At 41.0% G+C, this 18,174-nt stretch overlaps 1 protein-coding gene across 3 annotated transcripts in view; it reads left to right on the forward strand.

The window, feature by feature from the left end:
* Nucleotides 1-18,174, forward strand: part of KDM7A (lysine demethylase 7A) — a 47,732-nt gene that overhangs the window by 16,432 nt on the left and 13,126 nt on the right. For 2 of the 3 annotated variants that reach the window (XM_063133327.1, XM_063133328.1), the window contains exons 2-13: nucleotides 1,316-1,401; nucleotides 3,491-3,608; nucleotides 4,080-4,240; nucleotides 5,461-5,602; nucleotides 6,130-6,316; nucleotides 6,838-7,000; nucleotides 8,095-8,182; nucleotides 8,810-8,916; nucleotides 15,663-15,754; nucleotides 15,905-15,994; nucleotides 16,330-16,536; nucleotides 17,338-17,462. In XM_063133327.1, the coding sequence (XP_062989397.1) occupies nucleotides 1,316-1,401; nucleotides 3,491-3,608; nucleotides 4,080-4,240; nucleotides 5,461-5,602; nucleotides 6,130-6,316; nucleotides 6,838-7,000; nucleotides 8,095-8,182; nucleotides 8,810-8,916; nucleotides 15,663-15,754; nucleotides 15,905-15,994; nucleotides 16,330-16,536; nucleotides 17,338-17,462 (1,566 nt within the window). Of the gene's footprint in view, nucleotides 1-1,315; nucleotides 1,402-3,288; nucleotides 3,326-3,490; nucleotides 3,609-4,079; nucleotides 4,241-5,460; nucleotides 5,603-6,129; nucleotides 6,317-6,837; nucleotides 7,001-8,094; nucleotides 8,183-8,809; nucleotides 8,917-15,662; nucleotides 15,755-15,904; nucleotides 15,995-16,329; nucleotides 16,537-17,337; nucleotides 17,463-18,174 lie in introns of those variants that run through there. The other variant, XM_063133329.1, reaches the window with a different exon arrangement.

Raw genomic sequence — 18,174 nt, forward strand, 5'->3', positions numbered from 1 at the left:
CACACATGCCAGATAATTATATGCATTAGAGTGACAAAGAAAATTTCAGAGTTGTGACAGTTTCCCTAAGAGTAGCCTAACCTGTGTTGTGTGACCTTGAAAATAAGCTTCACAGTAATTTTTGAAGGTGGTATACATCCACATCTTCTTGTCGCCTTATATCCAGTTGATTTGCCATGGGTATATTTGCTTTTAATATGTTGATGCGTTGCCTGCATTGTACAGGAGGTTGGACTAGATGATCTCCAAGGTACTTTGCAATTCTATGATGCTAGTAATTACCTTCTTAAAGTACTTTTGGATGCTGGCTGTTAGGGGATAAAGATAGGGGAGACCCCGTTACAGAAAGTGCAACTTCAAAGGTGTTGGTTCTGGTTCCATCTGCCATTGGCTCTACCCCCATAGATATAGATATTCTCCACCCCAAGCTTAAGCATACTTGTATAGGGCTAGCTATGTTGAGCGCATTATGAGGCATCATCTGACAAATGTGTTGAATTCATACCAATTTTCCTCCCAGAATATGTCCTGAGAGATGCTGGTATAGTTTACACCAAATCCCAGGTAAAATCATGGTTTAATACTTCTCTTCCAGGTTTGGTTATAGGAAAGTAATTTCTCAGTAAAAATTATTCTTATTCTGATGATCTACATGATGTCACATAGGTGTTGTGGGGAAGTTTGAATAGCTAGTGGAAATGGCTCCTTGCTAAAGGATCTGACTAGAAGTAAGCAGGGTTCAATTGTCCCTTACTGTGTGTAGCAACTGGACTCTTATTTCTAAAATAAGTCCTATTGATATCGGTGGGAAATAAATACCCAGAGAATTGCTGTTAATAACCAATTTTGTTCTGTTGGTTCCGTTACTGTGGCAGAAATAGAGGTTTGTACTGCAGCAGCTAAAGCAACACCCTACACTTGATGAGAGGGATAAAACTATCCTGCTCAGCAATGAGACTCCTTCAATGCAATTGCAGCTGTGATTCTGTATGCTTCAGCTTAGGAAAGCTCAGGTTCTTATGATTTATTTACTGCATTTATATCCCACCATTCCATCAAGGAATTCAAGGCATTGCATGTGTTTCTTGCTTCTCTTTCCATTTTATCCTCAATAATCCTGTGAGGTAGGTTAGTGTGAGAACTTGTTTCCAGCTATAGGCACATAAGTCAGTATGTGTCCCATATTGGAGGGCAGTGGGTTTAGATGTTGATCTCCAGAATGTCCTAAAGTTGGTATATGTAATTCCTGATAATTTTCCTGTAAAGGCATAATTACAACTTAGAATTCCTGAAGATATTTTCCTCTCTTTTTTAGTTGTGTCAGAGTAGAAGAGCATCATGCTGTTGACATTGACCTGTACCACTGTCCCAACTGTGCAGTTCTTCATGGACCCTCTTTAAGTAAGTAATGGATTTTAAAGCAGTGATGCACTTTATTTTATTTATTTATAAAATCATTTACATCCCACCTTTCAGTCCTTAAGATATTATTATTTTTTGTAACGGAGAGCCTTAAAACAGAGCTATTTATTAAAACAGAGCCATTTATTAAAAAAACCCGAACAGCAGAAAGAAATTTAGGATGGGCCAAATGCCTGCAGAAATCAAAAAGGGTTTCACAGCTTGTCTAAAAAATCATTAGATGAGGCCAATCAAACCTTTCAGAGGAGAGAGTTCCACAGCCTAGGTGCAGTGACCAAAAAAGGCCCTGTCCTATGTCACAAAAACTGTATTTATCAAGTTAATGGGACATGGAGTGACAAGTGCAGTAGATGGGCAGGTTCATGAGAGAGTAGGCAGTCCTTCAGATAGTCTTGTCCCAAACCATTTAGAGCTTTATATGTAATAACTAGCTCCTTGAATTGAACCCAGAAACAAACTGTAATATGATGCAGTTTAAGCTTAAAAGTTGTATTTAACAACATTGTTAAAGGCTATGCACCATGAGCTGACATACTGATCTTGCTGAATAAGGTACAGATAACTTAGATGTATCAGCAAAGACAAGCTTTAAACAGAAACTAAAAGCTAGAGACCATCCTCTACATTCAACACAAGAGAGCCCAGCCTCCAAGTGAAGTACTGCTTCTGGTACATTTCTAGACGCACCATATAGAGAGTACAAAAAATTGATCACGTTCAATCCAGCATCCATATGGGAACACCATATAACTACTGTGCCCTTTATTTTGTTCCTCTTCACCTTTTGAAACGGGGGTTTGTTTCTATTTCTCTGATTAAATCCAACTCCTTTTTAGAGTTAATATTCAACATTAGATAGAACAATCTCTACCTTTTAAAAATGCAGTTTGTAAGAGTATAACTAGTTGTAAGTAAGACTAGCCACTTAACAGACATACCGATTTGCCCTTTAGAGGAGTTCAGTTACATCAGAGGCTTTGTTTTGCGCCTTTTGTAGTGCAGCTGCCTACCTTAATAACTGTCAGATGCCATTGGCTGCTGTCCAAAGTGGTCATTGAGCTTGAAGAAACAGGTGTGTACACATGGAAAGAATGATACACATCATTCTGCACAAAAATATGCTCTCTGAGAATTGGCGCCTACAAATCGGTTGCCACATGGAGGCTGCTTTAAATGGCTTTCTACAGCAGCTGCTTCTAATAGAGCAAGCTGTTTGTATGCATCATCCAGGATACCACATTCTTTTTTTCTCTCTTAAAGACCAGTGGTGGTGTAGAGAAAATGCCATGGTCCTTGTGGTCAGCTGCTACATTCAATGGTTTGTAGTATGGAAACTGCTTTCTTTGGAATCCTTTGAAAGTGGTTTCTGCATACTGACTATCTGGTGAGCACTGGTCTTTGGTAGGTTGTTATTCAAGCAAACACAAACTTTTGTCGCTAGTCTGAGATTACTTGATAGACCAGTGTTCTTTGAAGAAGCCCAGAGCTATTTGATTGCTGTGCAGAGTTTGACTTGGGTATGTGTTTTGCTTCCATTCAGTTTTCAAATTTCTTTTTATTACTAAAGTGACTTATGAACATGTTGAGAAAGTGGAGTCAGGCATTTATTGTAGTAATACTGTTCTCATTGAATTAGTTGTAGTAATAGTATTTCTCAGTTTTGAAATAATGAAACCTTAATGAACATGAAATGTCTAGATGGAATTTTGCCAACACCTCTGTGGAGGCTTGTTGTATGGTTATTTGAGGATTGTTTTCCCCTCAAACAAGCCATACCACCTGGGTTTGGACAACACGACAAGCTGAGCCTGGGCAGGTCATTAGGGAAATAGTGCCTGGTATGCACCGGCACCCACTGGGGATTAAAACAACCCACCGTGGCTTATTTGAATATCTGAATGAGGTTAGTAACTGGCACAAGATCATCTAGGGAGCTTCATGGCTGTTTAGGGATTTGAATTTGGTTCTCTGCAGTCCAAATCTGAAACTCTTAATCCTTACATCACAAATGTAGTGGTGTGCTGATTTATTCTAGAAGTTAATTAATATTTTATTTCTGACTGTCTAGTGAAGAAGAGAAGGAACTGGCACAGACATGACTATACAGAATATGATGATGGTTCAAAGCCAGTTCAAGCTGGAACACGAATGTTTGTTAAACAGCTACGTGCCCGTTCATTCCCAAGGTAAGATAAATTGCATTAAAACTTAGAAGTCATATAAAGAGGAAAAAGTCTCTGGTATATCTAGCTACTTCAAACAGCAATTCTGCATTCATGCTTTATACGTTACCACTGTAAAAACTATGGGATGTTAAGTGTTATTTATTTGACCATGGCATCTAATAATGCTAGAGACCATCATACTGCAAAAGTCCTATTCAGTAGACCAGAATTGCCGTGGCAATTTATAATACTTTAGTTATTTAAGGAAAGCCACTGAAAGTATCCAGATTGTGTATATGTACACTGCAAATGCTAGAGAGGGAAGAAGGCTTGAGTTTCAGAGAGATTGCAAGATGTTTCTATTGCTTCATTTAACTGCGACTATTAAAACTCTCACCCACTGCGTTTTTGAACTAGGTGTAACTAAACAGGCTTTTTCAAATTCTACAGTTTGGTTAATTTTTAAATATTAGTATTTGTTTTCTTTTCTAGTGCTGATGAAATCATTTTGAAAATGCATGGCAGCCAGTTGACACAAAGATACCTGGAGAAACATGGGTTTGATGTTCCCATTATGATTCCTAAATTAGATGGCTTAGGTCTCAGACTTCCACCCTCTACTTTTTCTGTTCTGGATGTGGAACGATATGTAGGTATGGACTGTACTTCAAGATACACAGAATAGGGTAAAAATGGGTTTAGGAGTTAAAATGGCAATTTTTCAGAAAAAGAATTATGACCATGGTTCCTACAGTTTGAGGTGGGGCTCCCTAAGGTTAGGATGCATCCAATTGCTAATGGAGATCTTGCTATTTTATTGTTTTACTCTGTACAGCACCATGTACATTGATGGCGCTAAATAAATAAATAAATAATAATAATCATCTAACCTTTTCCAGTCTGCTGTGTGAATGTGATATGTAGAGTGTTCACCTATCAGCTTTTAGTCAGTAAAACACAAGCATCTTTGTGGACAATGATGTGTGGTTTTCAGGCCCTTGCATTTCAAAACTGAAGGTGATATTAACTGTTAGGAAAGATGAAAATTCACACTTGGAAGTTTGACACTGTTTTTGTTTGTTTGCAGTGCACTGTGATAAGATAATTCATTTAAACTGTGGTTTTGACACATAACTGCTTAAATTTAAATATTTGTTTTCAAACTAATATCAGAATTAGTGAGAGTATTCCAAATTAAAAAATTGAAATACACATTTTCAGTGTCATCGGAGTAGCTGTTCCAGGTTGACAATAAATCAGATAGGTTTGTGGGTATTTGAGGGACAACTTTCAGTTTCTGAGGGATAGCTTTCAGGTTTCTATGACCATTATAGAATTATATCAATGCAGTACACATTTTGTTTTAAATGTCTTCTATAATTGAAAGTAATCACAATGACCTCATTCAGATGTAACAATAACTAAATTCTTTAGGATACAACCCATGATTGGATCCTTCATAGGTTGTACAGCATGATGTAGGAACCCAGACTGCTCAGTTGTTTGCCCAGCAGTCAACACATGGTTCATTATTGGGTTAACATTGGGTTGATTAGACCCTAAACAACCCAGAGGTTTGCATGTCAAACTGTACAGCTTATGAAGGAGACAATCGTGGTTATGCTGTAAAGCAGAAGAGGTGGACACACCATGGCCCTGACAACCCATTGGTTTTTAAACTAATAGGTTGTCATTATGTGTGAACAGATACAGAATATATTTTCTTATTTTTAGATAGCTTCAGGTAAATAGGAGCAGTTACTTATATAGAAATTAATGTCTTTCCAAAATCCCTAAATGTGATTTTCAGTTACGTTGATTAGCTTGGTGGTTCCTGTTTATGTAGAGACTTTAAAACGTCTTGTTTTTACAGGTGGCGATAAAGTGATAGATGTTATTGATGTGGCAAGACAAGCAGACAGTAAAATGAAGCTCCATAATTATGTTAAGTATTTCACAAACTCTGACAGACCAAAAGTATTAAATGTGATCAGCCTTGAATTCTCAGACACAAAGTGAGTATACAGTTTTCATATGTTTGTTTGGATTTTCTGCAATAACAGGAAAAAGGATTATATTAAACTATTAAACGTAGCAGTATAATTACTTTGTTTCCTAAAGTCTTTCAATAATAAGGAAAGTTGGTCTTGGAGGCTGGCAAGTAGGAGTTTGCAGATAAATCCAAGTTTAATAGTAATTAGATATGATACTCGTGTTTGAAGCTTAGCAAGGATTACCCTAAGAATACTTTGTCTGAAAGAGTGAATGAGTTCTATTGATTTCCTTTTGGGTAAATGATTGGGCTACATATGATCCCTATATAGCAAAGGAAATGAAAATATTTTAAATTGTTTCAATTATAGAAAACTTCTCTTTTTGAAAACAGTGTGTTTAATTTTTAATACCAATCTGTTAAAACAAAACCTCCACTGCCCCCAAAATCTGTGGGGGCAGTGGAGAAGTCACGATGGTTGCTTCTCTTGCAGCGATTGTCTGAACCCAGTCACTGTGTTCTTATTTAATCTCTTTTTCTCTTTTTAAGGATGTCTGAATTAGTGGAAGTCCCTGAAATTGCCAGAAAACTTTCATGGGTGGAAAACTACTGGCCAGATGATTCAGTCTTTCCTAAGCCTTTTGTTCAAAAGTACTGCTTAATGGGAGTTCAAGACAGCTACACTGATTTTCATATTGATTTTGGGGGCACTTCGGTCTGGTATCATGTTCTCTGGGTAAGAAAATATAGCTGACTTCCAAAAATATATAATGTACTATGTTCTTACTTAATCTTGAAGGTTTTCTTCTGAATATTGTGTTAAAACCATTAGTTCAAGTAATGGAATGAAAGAAGATTGATCATGCTTCTTAAAATTCTGTGTCTATTGACATTTATTTATTTATTTATTTATTTATTGCATTTTTATACCGCTCAATAGCCGAATCTCCATGCGTTGTTCGGCTTTTGGGCTGATGACTTTAAACATACTAGCTTGAACACTGGTGGGCATAATCACATTAACGTCATGTATTGAGTTGTCAGTTTTGCTAGGTCCAAAACAATTGCATTCCATTACGTCATCTCCTATCTCCTCTTAAACATCTGGTATTACTAGTTCTCTGTTTTTTCTAAATGGCAACATCATTTTACTGCTTTCTATACTTCCACTAAGTTTCAGGCTTGTTTGACATCAATGGTTGTTATTAAAAGGCATTAAAGATATACAGCTCTTCATTCAATGTCTTTTATGTATAGGGTGAGAAGATCTTCTACTTGATCAAACCTACAGATGAAAATCTTGCCATTTATGAATCCTGGAGTTCATCTGTCACCCAGAGTGAAGTGTATTTTGGAGACAAAGTTGACAAGTGTTACAAATGTGTTGTGAAGCAAGGACATACCTTATTTGTTCCAACAGGTAAAATGCCTTCTCCAGTCAATTACCATTCTTATTTTTGCTGAGTTTGGGGGCTGATGTTGGGAGAACTCTTAATTCAATTTATTTTCAATGGTCCTAATCATTTAGCAGTTATAGACAAATTTAGAAGAGAGGCTTGGGGTTTTAATACTGGATTATGGATAATAATTTATGTTAAAAAGGGCAACGGGTAGGACAGGTGAAGAACTTGTGAAGAACTTGTAACAGAAGTGAGGAAATTAGTTAATTATTAGTAAATTTTTACCAGCTTGCATATTGTCCATGTTCTCCCATTTAAAATTTGAGAAAGAATCCTAGATTTCATCTTACTTGTTAACTTACTAGTTAACATGGTGTTTATATTAATGAGTACAGTAAAATGCTTATAAAGAAAACTACTCTTGGCTCCAAATGTTACAGTACTATAGTAAATTTTTACTGCAAGAGTTAATTGATAACCATTTTTAAATGTTTATCTTGCAAATTAACAAGATCATTGTCAATATAATGGAGCTTCAATTTGTGTTTGAACTGATTGCCTAGATTTTGTACTTCAGGATTTTTTGTTGGGAAAATAGCTTGACCAAGTTAGCTTGCAACAATCTTAATATTATATAGGATCAGGTTACTGAACAATTTGTACGTCAACACCACCAGTTTGGTGTGTGCCTGGAAAACTTGAGGTTAGGCTCCACAGATAAAATACAAAGAAATAATCATCCATCTAAGGCCTCATCTATACAAGCGAAGGAGGTTTTTGATCAAAGGTATAGCATTGATATACTGTTTGCTAAAGACATATCTTCTCCAGGTGCATCTATGCATATACACACGTTCCAAGTGCGAAGGGATTTTTGATTTGTCCAAGCTCATACATGCGCACGCACGCACACACAGTGTCAGAGGCCTTTCTCATCTGTTGCGTCCTCCAAGCTGGCCCAGGCTGCTTACTTCGGTGGGGCGGGTGGGGGGAATCCAGAGTGGGTTTGCTAGCAAAAAGGGTTTTGAATGAGCAGCAATGTCTGAATTATGGGCAAGATAATATAAAAAGACATTTTATAGTGAAGATGTTCATGTTTCACTTATCATTTCAGGCTGGATTCATGCTGTGCTCACTTCTCAGGACTGTATGGCTTTTGGAGGGAACTTTTTGCACAACCTTAATATTGGCATGCAGCTCAGGTTAGTCCTGAAACATTCACTTTTGTCTAAGTAGCTTCTTCCAAAAGCTTGAAAGTATTCAGTCCATTCAGTTGCTATCATAATTTTAAATGGAAAGAAATGGTGTGAGGCTCTTATAAAGGGACATTGCTCATATTTTGGTAGGGATGGACTGATTATTGCAAGAGTTATGTCCAGATAGAAATGAATAGTTTGCTCTGATCCACTTGCCCCTGACATTTAACAAGATGACAGGAGATTACAACAAAAGAAATTGAAGTTTGGTAAACTCAATTGTGAAAAGAGGAAAATAACTTTTTTCTTCAGCATTACTTCAGAAAGATATTATTCAAAACCTACTCTAATAGCAAAACCTGCCATAATGCTGTCTTTTTAAAGTTGGGTTTATATATTAGCTTTATGAAGGCCAGCTACACAGCTCTCTATGCAGCAGTTGAGACTGATAAGCCCAGAGCCTGGATACGTTCAGCCCAACTTCATCAAGTTTGGTCTTACTACGCTTGACTATGAATCTCGGATGTATCTTGTTTGTTAGGGACTGCTTCATTTTTGATGCATATCATATAATTTGGGTGAACATATTTAACAGTAATGAAATAAAATAATCATTCTAAATTGTTTATTTAGGTGTTATGAAATGGAGAAAAGGCTAAAAACCCCAGATCTTTTCAAATTCCCTTTCTTTGAAGCCATCTGTTGGTTTGTGGCCAAAAACTTACTGGAAACATTGAAAGGTAACTCATTTCATATTTTAAGAAGAACTTCAGGCTAGACTTTTTATTATCATTTGCGGGAAAACCCATACTTAATGTGCATCACAGTCGGAGGAGAAGCAAGTTACTCAGAATTTGTAACTGGGAAATGTCAATGTAGCTACTTTGTTCAGTTTTGATATATGACAAAAATACTAATTAAAAATGTGCATATGATCCATATGTAGTAGAGTTCAAAGGATAAGACAAAATAAGAAGATGTATTAGGCTTTTCTTTGTGGGATAGGTGCATCTCAAAATAGCAATGATTTGAAAGTGTGAAATACAGTTATTTGGAAGTGAAAATACATATTTGTTTCAGGTTCTTCTTCGTGGTCTCTATGCATCACACATATGGGCTTTGCGCCTGCGCAGAGACCAGACCGGAACCTTCTATAGCTAAGTGGAACGTTTTTGGCGGGAACCCCTCCCCCACGCTACTGCGCATGTCCATGGGGTTCCCGCCCTACCCTCAGTTCTTCGTCGTCCGCCATCGTGCCTAGACCGAAAGACCAAACCTCTAGCGTTTCTCTGTTAAATCTGTTTAAAATATTTTCTAGCTACCTTTTTCTTCAGCTTTCTTCTTTTTCGTCCTTTTTCGTCCTTTTTCTCTTGTTATCTATAAAAAAAAAAAAAAAAAAAAATTATTATATTCTTGTAGATAGTTTATCTTAGCGACTACGGTCGCGACTGCCGCATGGCAATAAAGGCCCCGTTCCGCAAGTGTGTCAAGTGCGGAGCCAAACTACCTCCTACGGACGGACACTCCCTTTGTGTCCTTTGTTTAGGCGAAGGTCATATTGTAGAGGCGTGCCACCATTGCATGTCCTTTACAAAACAGACCAGAAAGAACAGGGCAGACCGTCTTCGCTCAATACTTTGGGAGAAAGCCCTCAGAGCTACGGAGGCTCCAATGGATAAAACGGCAACTGATAAGCCCGTTTCTGACCGAGGCACAGGGACGAGTGTGCAAGCCAGAGCAATTGATAGGGCACAGATACCCCTGACGCCTGGCCGGTCATTGGCAAGTTCTGCAGCCAAGAAAATTTCAAAAAAGGCCAGAACGCCAAAATCTTCCTCCGAAATGGAGAAGAAAAAGAAAAAGAAGAAAAAGGATACTGAGAAAACCTCTCATGGTTCTCCTCGACTATCCGAGTCTTCTCGGAGACAAACAACCCCTCCTACCGTAACGGCTGTTTCGGTATCGAGGCATGTCTCGACGCCGAGACCCCAGTCGATACCGAAGAAGACGGTACCGACGTACCCTCCCAGTTTATCGGAGGGTGAATTACGTGATTCGGCATCGGCAGCCTCATTGAGAGAGCCTATCAGACCTCAAGTACCTCAAGATATAATTCCACTACAACCTTCGCCTAGACGAACACCGAGGCGTGATTGGGACAGAATCTCTCAATATTCTGAGCCCCAAACCAGACAAGGTTATTATGACTGGGATCGCTACCGACCTCAGAGATATTATGATCAATATCCACCGGAGGAATATTTCGCCCAGCCTCCACCCACATCCAGAATTTGCCAATTGCCACTGCCTCCTTCTTCTATCCACCAATCTCCTGCTCGACGCCATAGCCGTTCGTCGACACCAATCACTGCAGCGGCTACGCTACCGACGCAGCAGGTATTAGTTGATCCAGCACAACATCAGATGCAGCTGGTTACTGTTTCGTCACCAGAGGGTAACTACCCATCTGATTCCGATTCAGTTCATTCCGTAGTAGCATCGGTACCATCACCAAATGATGCTGTACATGGAGAGGATCCCTCATCGCCATCGGATGATATGGTGAGGTTCTCAGATCACATGTTAAGAATGGCCCGTGCACTCGGTTTAGACCTTGAGCAAGCAGACGAACCTGTAATCGATCCCATCTACGATGTGTTTCAAACAAAAACGACCTCAACGATTGCTATCCCGTTTCCGCCGGCTCTTAAACAAGCAGCGCAACTCTCATGGGAGACACCGTCTGTGACACAACCCACCTCGAAGAGATTAGAGACTCTTTATCGGATTCAAGAGCGGGATGCTGGATTTTTAATCAAGCACCCAAAACCAAATTCGATCGTGGTGGAGTCAGCTCAGGGTCAGTCACAAAGAGCCCATTCCGCTCCCGTAGATAAGGAGGGCAGAAAGTTGGATTTGGCAGGTAGAAAGATCTACTCCGCAGCATCTCTCGGTATCAAGGCCTCAACTTACGAAGCAACGATGGCGCGATACCAGCTCTTCCTCTGGGAGAAAGTGGGGTCACTATGTGACTACCTCCCAGAGGATAAAAGAGATTTGGCGAGAGTTTTTCAATCGGAGGCATCAGCGATTGCAAGACAACAACTATCGACTGCAAGACATCAAGTTGATTGTCACTCAAAGAGCATGATGGGGGCCATATCTTTGAGGAGACACGCATGGCTAAGATCTGCCAATCTCGCTACCGAAACTAAATCTAGGATCGAAAACATGCCTTTCGATGGCGAAGGCTTGTTTAATAGCAAGACCGACGAGACCCTAGATAACATCTATAAGGCTCGGTCGACTGCGAAGAAGATGGGTTTTTCTGCTCCTCCAGCGCAGTACAGACCTAAAAGATGGTCAAGGCCACTTATGCAACAACAATATCAGCAGCGGCCTCATTACCAAGGCCAACAGAGACAGCAACAACAACAGCTGCAGAGGAAGAGGCCTTACCAGGGCAGATACCAGCAGGACAAGAGGCAACCCGACTTCTCTAAGAAGCAGCGGGTTTGACTCTTCGGCCCCAGATCCACTCCCTTTTGCGAACCGCCTAGCACCCCATTACCATCAATGGGAGTCAATAACATCGGACTCCTGGGTGCTCACTATCATCAATTCGGGCTATGCCATCGAGCTCGATGCCCTTCCTCCTTTTTCCGGCGTGAAAGTAACGACTCCATCCCCTCCTCTGCTGCTCGAGGTACAGACCTTGCTGGCGAAGGGAGCTATCTCTCCCGTACCTGCAGAGGAGCTCAACCAGGGATTTTTCTCCCGTTATTTCACGGTCCCGAAGAGGGATGGAGGTCTTCGACCGATCATGGACTTAAGACAACTGAACAAGTTCATCACCCCGAAGAAGTTCCGTATGACAACGGTTACTTCAATTTTGCAGCTTCTACAAAAAGGAGTTTGGTTCGCAGTGGTGGATCTGAAGGATGCGTACTTCCATATTTCCATCAGGAAGTCGCATCAAGCTTACCTGCGGTTTTCGATCGGTGCATCCCAGTACCAGTTCACCGTTCTTCCGTTCGGGTTGGCCACGGCACCGAGGGTTTTCACGAAGGTCATGGCGGTGGTATGCGCCCACCTAAGGCAGAAAGGCATTTATATTTATCCATACCTGGACGATTGGCTCCTCGTAGCGGACAGCAGCGAGGCGCTCCAGTCAGACATACTAACCACCCTCAACCTGTTGGACTCGTTGGGGCTGTGGATCAACCTCGAAAAGTCCATTTTGACTCCGCAGCAGAGATTGGACTTCATAGGGGTAACCCTATCCTCTCGAGACGGGAGGGCATACTTACCTTCTACCAGGGCAAAAACCCTTCAACAGTTAGCCATCGATACCGAGAGCCGCCGAAAAGTTTCGGCATGGACAGTTCAGAGACTGTTAGGTCTGATGGCAGCTACTACGGCAGTCATCAGATTTGCGAGACTCAGAATGAGGATATTGCAAGCTTGGTTTTTGAGGACTTTCGATCTCAGGCTCAATGCTCGACGAACTTACCTTTCAATACCGAGGCAGGTGAGGGCATCTCTGAATTGGTGGTTCTCGATGTCGACTCTTCTCGAAGGCGTTCCATTCCAACAAGACGCGCCTTCGGTAACGATCACGACGGATGCATCCTTAGAAGGATGGGGAGCCCATTGCAGCTCTTTAACTTCTCAGGGTCGTTGGCCTCGATCACAGAGGGAGCATCACATCAACCATCTCGAACTCCTGGCAGTAGAAAATGCAGTAAAAGCATTTGCACAGATGATCGAGGGCAGAAATGTCTTGATCGCAACGGACAATACTACCGTGGTGGCGTACATCAACAGACAGGGTGGAACAAGATCACACCCCTTGAACCGTTCTGCACTCAGAATATGGAACTGGTGCATAAAGAGAAGGACTTACCTGACTGCGATCCATGTAGCCGGCAAGGAAAACGTCATTGCAGACTCTCTCAGCAGATCCTTCCATGTCAACCACGAGTGGGAGCTCGACGTCGAAGTAAGGGAAAGCCTTTTTCGGTACTGGGGTCGCCCTGTTGTCGATGTCTTCGCTACCGAGGACAACGCAGTCTGCGCCAAGTTTTGCAGCAGGGCAGGAAGAGGAAAGCGCTCTATAGGAGACGCTTTCACCAGAACTTGGAGAGGAAATCTCCTGTACATGTTTCCTCCCTTTCCACTATTGACAAGAGTGATAGCCAAGATCCAGATGGACAACTCCAATTGCATCCTGATCACACCGTGGTGGCCTCGACAGACGTGGTTCTCCCACGCTCTTCGGCTATCGAGAGGGGATTACATCAGACTCCCGTCGACACCGAAGCTACTGTCTCGACACCGGGGCAAGGTTCGACACGCAGATCTGTCGACCCTCAAGATGACTGCATGGAGGATAGCAACCACTCTTCCTCTAGAGCCAGAGTTTTGACTGTGGACCACATTATATTGGCAGCTCTAAAGCCTTCAACAAGGAAATCTTATGCAGCAAAGTGGCGGAGATTCCAGAACTTCGCATTGGAAAAGGACCAATCACCTGAATCTTGCCACTTATCCTTGATCCTCAATTATTTATTGACACTTTTCCAGCAAGGACTTAAACTTACATCCATCAGGGTTCACCTAGCTGCGATTACATCTTTTCATCGGGGCATAGATGGTTTTACACCTTTTACCCATCCAACAACCAAGAAATTTTTGAAAGGTCTGAAGAACACGATACCAACTGTGAAAAGTATCGTGCCGCCATGGAGCCTATCAGTTGTGCTGCAAGCATTGACACGCAAGCCCTTCGAGCCCATGGCTTCGACAGACCTTAGGCTTCTAACTTTAAAGACTGTCTTTTTAGTAGCCATTACATCGGCAAGACGTGCAAGTGAGCTTAAAGCTCTTAGAATAGATGTCCCTTACACTATCTTTCATAAGGATAAAGTTGTGCTACGCACTGACCCAGCCTTCCTACCTAAGGTAGTGTCAACTTTTCATCTGTCCCAGCACATTACTTTACCTGCTTTCTTTCCTAACCCAACTACACCTCTTGAGTCTTCCTTGCATACTCTCGATGTAAGAAGGGCTCTTGCTTTTTACAAAGACAGAACGGACAAATTTAGAAAGACAAAACAATTGTTTATTTGTTATGGGGAGCTTTCTAAGGGACTTCCTGTCTCCTGCCAACGACTGTCTCGTTGGATAGTGGAAACAATTGAATTGGCCTACTCTATTGCTAAATTAGAGTTAGTGAAACCTGTGACAGCTCATTCCACCAGAGCTGTTTCAACTTCGGTGGCCTTCACCAGAGGTGTCCCACTGGCAGAAGTCTGTAGAGCTGCAACGTGGTCCACTCCATCCACGTTTGTCAAGCACTACAGTTTGGACACTCGTGCGAGGCAGGACTGCTCGTTTGGGAGGACAGTGCTTTCAGAGATCTTCAGATGATGCACCAACCCACCTCCAAAGGTATGTCAGCTTGCTACTCGCCCATATGTGTGATGCATAGAGACCACGAAGAAGAAATGCAGGTTGCTTACCTGTAACTGTAGTTCTTCGAGTGGTCATCTATGCATTCACACAACCCACCCACCATCCCCACTTGGTGGTGTGAGACTTGTAAATGACACAGTTATATGTGAAATGTACTTTATTAAAATTACACTCAGGTTTATGGGGGCACGATGTCGGACTCCTGTAAACTGAGGGTAGGGCGGGAACCCCATGGACATGCGCAGTAGCGTGGGGGAGGGGTTCCCGCCAAAAACGTTCCACTTAGCTATAGAAGGTTCCGGTCTGGTCTCTGCGCAGGCGCAAAGCCCATATGTGTGAATGCATAGATGACCACTCGAAGAACTACAGTTACAGGTAAGCAACCTGCATGTCTCATTAATGCCAGCCCTCTAAAGCAGGGACGGGGGACCTGTGGATCTCCAGATGTTGCTGGACTCCCATCAGACCCAGCCAGCATGGCCAATGGTCAGGGGGGTTGGACTTCCAACAATATCTGGAGGTCCACAGTTTCCCCACACCTGCTCCCCCCAGCCCACCACACAGCTGTTTGGCAGCTGTGGAGAGCACGATTTCCATGTGGAGAACATTGTGTAGAGATGGCTATCCCTGCACCCCATCACAATCTGGCAGTTGGGGTGGGGGAAAATTTGGTGGCTTACACTCCTGTGCTGGTGGCAAAGATAGATTTCAGATCCCCCCCCAAAAAACCACCCCAATTCAGTCCAGATGATGTCAGTGGGTGTGGACCCATCCCCTCCGCTGACATCATCTGTCCCCAAGCCATTTTAACTTTCTCTGCTGTAATTTTATTAAGCACCATACATATTTTTATAATTTATAAAAGCTTGCTGCTAAAAAGAGGCTCTGTTCTTTGTCTGTACTAATACAGCAAACCTACATACATCATTTTGAATGTTTGGGAGAGAGAAATGAGTTGATAAATTTCTTTTGACACTGATATTTATCTAATCTGCATTTTTTCTTCTAGAGCTGAGAGAAGATGGTTTTCAGCCCCAGACATTCTTAGTACAAGGAGTGAAAGCTTTACTTACTGCTTTAAAGTTATGGATGAAAAAAGATGTAAGTTCAAATGTGTAATCAGAATATTTAGTGAATATATGCTTTATCTTTAAAGAGAGTGTTGTAAATGCAATACTTTTTTGTAATTTTTCTGAATATATTATTTTGATATTTAGGGGAATTGAACTGACTTTCGTATTTTGCTTACAGCTTGTAACAGAACATGCTTTTGAAATTCCGGACAACATTAGGCCTGGACAGCTCATTAAAGAACTTTCTAAAGTGATTCGTTCTGTAGAGGTAAGGAGGGGGGGGGGAGGAATTGCCCAACATGTTTACTATCGCAATGTGCTATGATCATAGAATATTCTAAGTATCTTGCAATTTAGAATTCAAGGATTGGAATTTTACAAGAAATTGATAAAAGTAAGTTTGGAGTAAGTGATAATTTGAATCAAATGGAAATTACTTTGACTTGGGAGTATAAAGTTCTGTATTGCTTAGTGCACATTTGGTACTGTTGTACTAGACAGTACAGGAAGAGGATGGAATAATTACTTGAAACTGGAAATTTTGCTATAACTGCATGGAATTGACAAAATGAGCTGCTCTAAATAAGTTTCTCTTATTTAAAGGAGGAGAACAGCAAACCAGTTAAAACTCAGGGAATTAGTGTGTGCCAAGTTTCGCGGTCATCAAATGAATCGGCCTCCACTCATCATTCCAGACGAAAAGCAAGGAAGCTACGAGACCATGCCATCAAAACTCCTTCTAATTTGGACATCCTGGAGCTCCACACAAAGGAAGTTCTCAAAAGGCTAGAGATGTCCCCATGGGAAGAGGCAAGTATTACATACTAGAATAAAGTAACACACAACCAAAACATATAAACATGCAAACCAGATGTCACACTAAAAACGGAAAGTTCTTGGTTTTTTAATAAAGGCTGTGCTAGAAAGTATTATGACACATTATTAGTGGTTAATTTTCAACTAATAAACTATGGCCATACTGATAGACCTAACTCCAAAGTTATTAAGAAATGTAGATTATTAATGTAGATTGAATGGAATGAAATTTAGGATATGGAAACTTAAGGGCCAGACTAGACATTGTGTTAAATATGTGTTTAACTTCTGTCTCTATAATTTCTTGATGTCACAATGTTTTCCCCATTACTACTCCACATCATTGGTTACCACCGGTGTGATGAGAAAAAAATGAAACTATGATATTCAAACTCAAGAATATTTGTGCTAATACATTGTTAAAATTCAGTTGTAAAAGTTGCTGTGGTAGTCTTGTGACCTACAATAACACTTCTTGCCAAGATGAGTAGTTGAGAGATCTTGATAGTGAATATGTGTAGTAGGCCCCAAAAATCCAGAGAACAAAAATGGAATCCAGGGTGGTGGAGGAGAAAAGTGTTGTAGTAACTGTATGTGTGTGATTGATTTGTGCACATGAAACTAACCTCTCTGTGCCATAGCAGCTATTAATAATGTAATATTCCTTTCTTTGCTTGCTGTCAGTGTTTTCAATATGGCTTGGCAGCACACCGCCACTGATGTGGATTATACCGAGAAGTAGCTTATTAAAGTACCATTAAATAAAGGTGAACTCTCTTTTGTCTCTTGCTTTAGGACACAGCAAATTATAAATTAAATGGAAGGTTTAACAAGCCTCTTCAGCCATCTTCCACTGTACCTGAATGGAGAACGAAGGACAATGATTTACGGCTTTTGCTGTCAAATGGAAGAATAATTAGGTATAAAATACATCAGCCTGTGCCATGCTACATGTCTTTTGCTTTAGGCAATTTTGCAGATCTTGGCCACTTTGTATTTAATTGACATATTTGCGCTGAAAAAGGGATATAGCAGAATACAGCTGTAAGGAAGATAAATACTTTGCAGAACAAGAGTGGGTGGTGGACATACTGTGTGCTGGTAAATTGTAGGCCAGCTCCAGCTTTGAGGGAATCCTGGGTATTGTACCCTTTGGGCCTCCCCTTCTGCAGTGGGGCCCAGCAGAGGGCAGCCACACTCCAAGCACTACCATCCAGCTTGGTCTATGTACTATATTCACTTCCCATGAAGAACGCTAGGTCAGGGTACTGTGGGAAATTAAAATGGAAATTAGACCCAGCACTCTGGTGCTGCTTGTAATGCTGGACCAGTAAAAAAAACAAAGCAGAGCCCAAAGCAGGCATCAGTGATGGGGTCATGCTAAAGAATGCCATTTGCTGACACAAATCCTGCTAACTTGGGTTGTTTTAAATTGATGGATAAGGATTTAAGCCCTCCTATTAAAGAGAAAAAGAACCAACAATTCTGCAGCCTTTTGAAAATTCTTAAGCAAAAATGCAGTGTCCCCAAATTCAGGTGGATTGTGAGTGAATTAATATTTAATAAAATGAATTGCCTGTAGCATTTGCTTGTTAAAGAGCAATTAGAATTTTTACTGTCATTGTTCTAAGA

This window comes from Elgaria multicarinata, chromosome 9, assembly GCF_023053635.1.
Source record: "Elgaria multicarinata webbii isolate HBS135686 ecotype San Diego chromosome 9, rElgMul1.1.pri, whole genome shotgun sequence".
In the NCBI taxonomy this organism is placed as follows: Eukaryota; Metazoa; Chordata; class Lepidosauria; order Squamata; family Anguidae; genus Elgaria; species Elgaria multicarinata.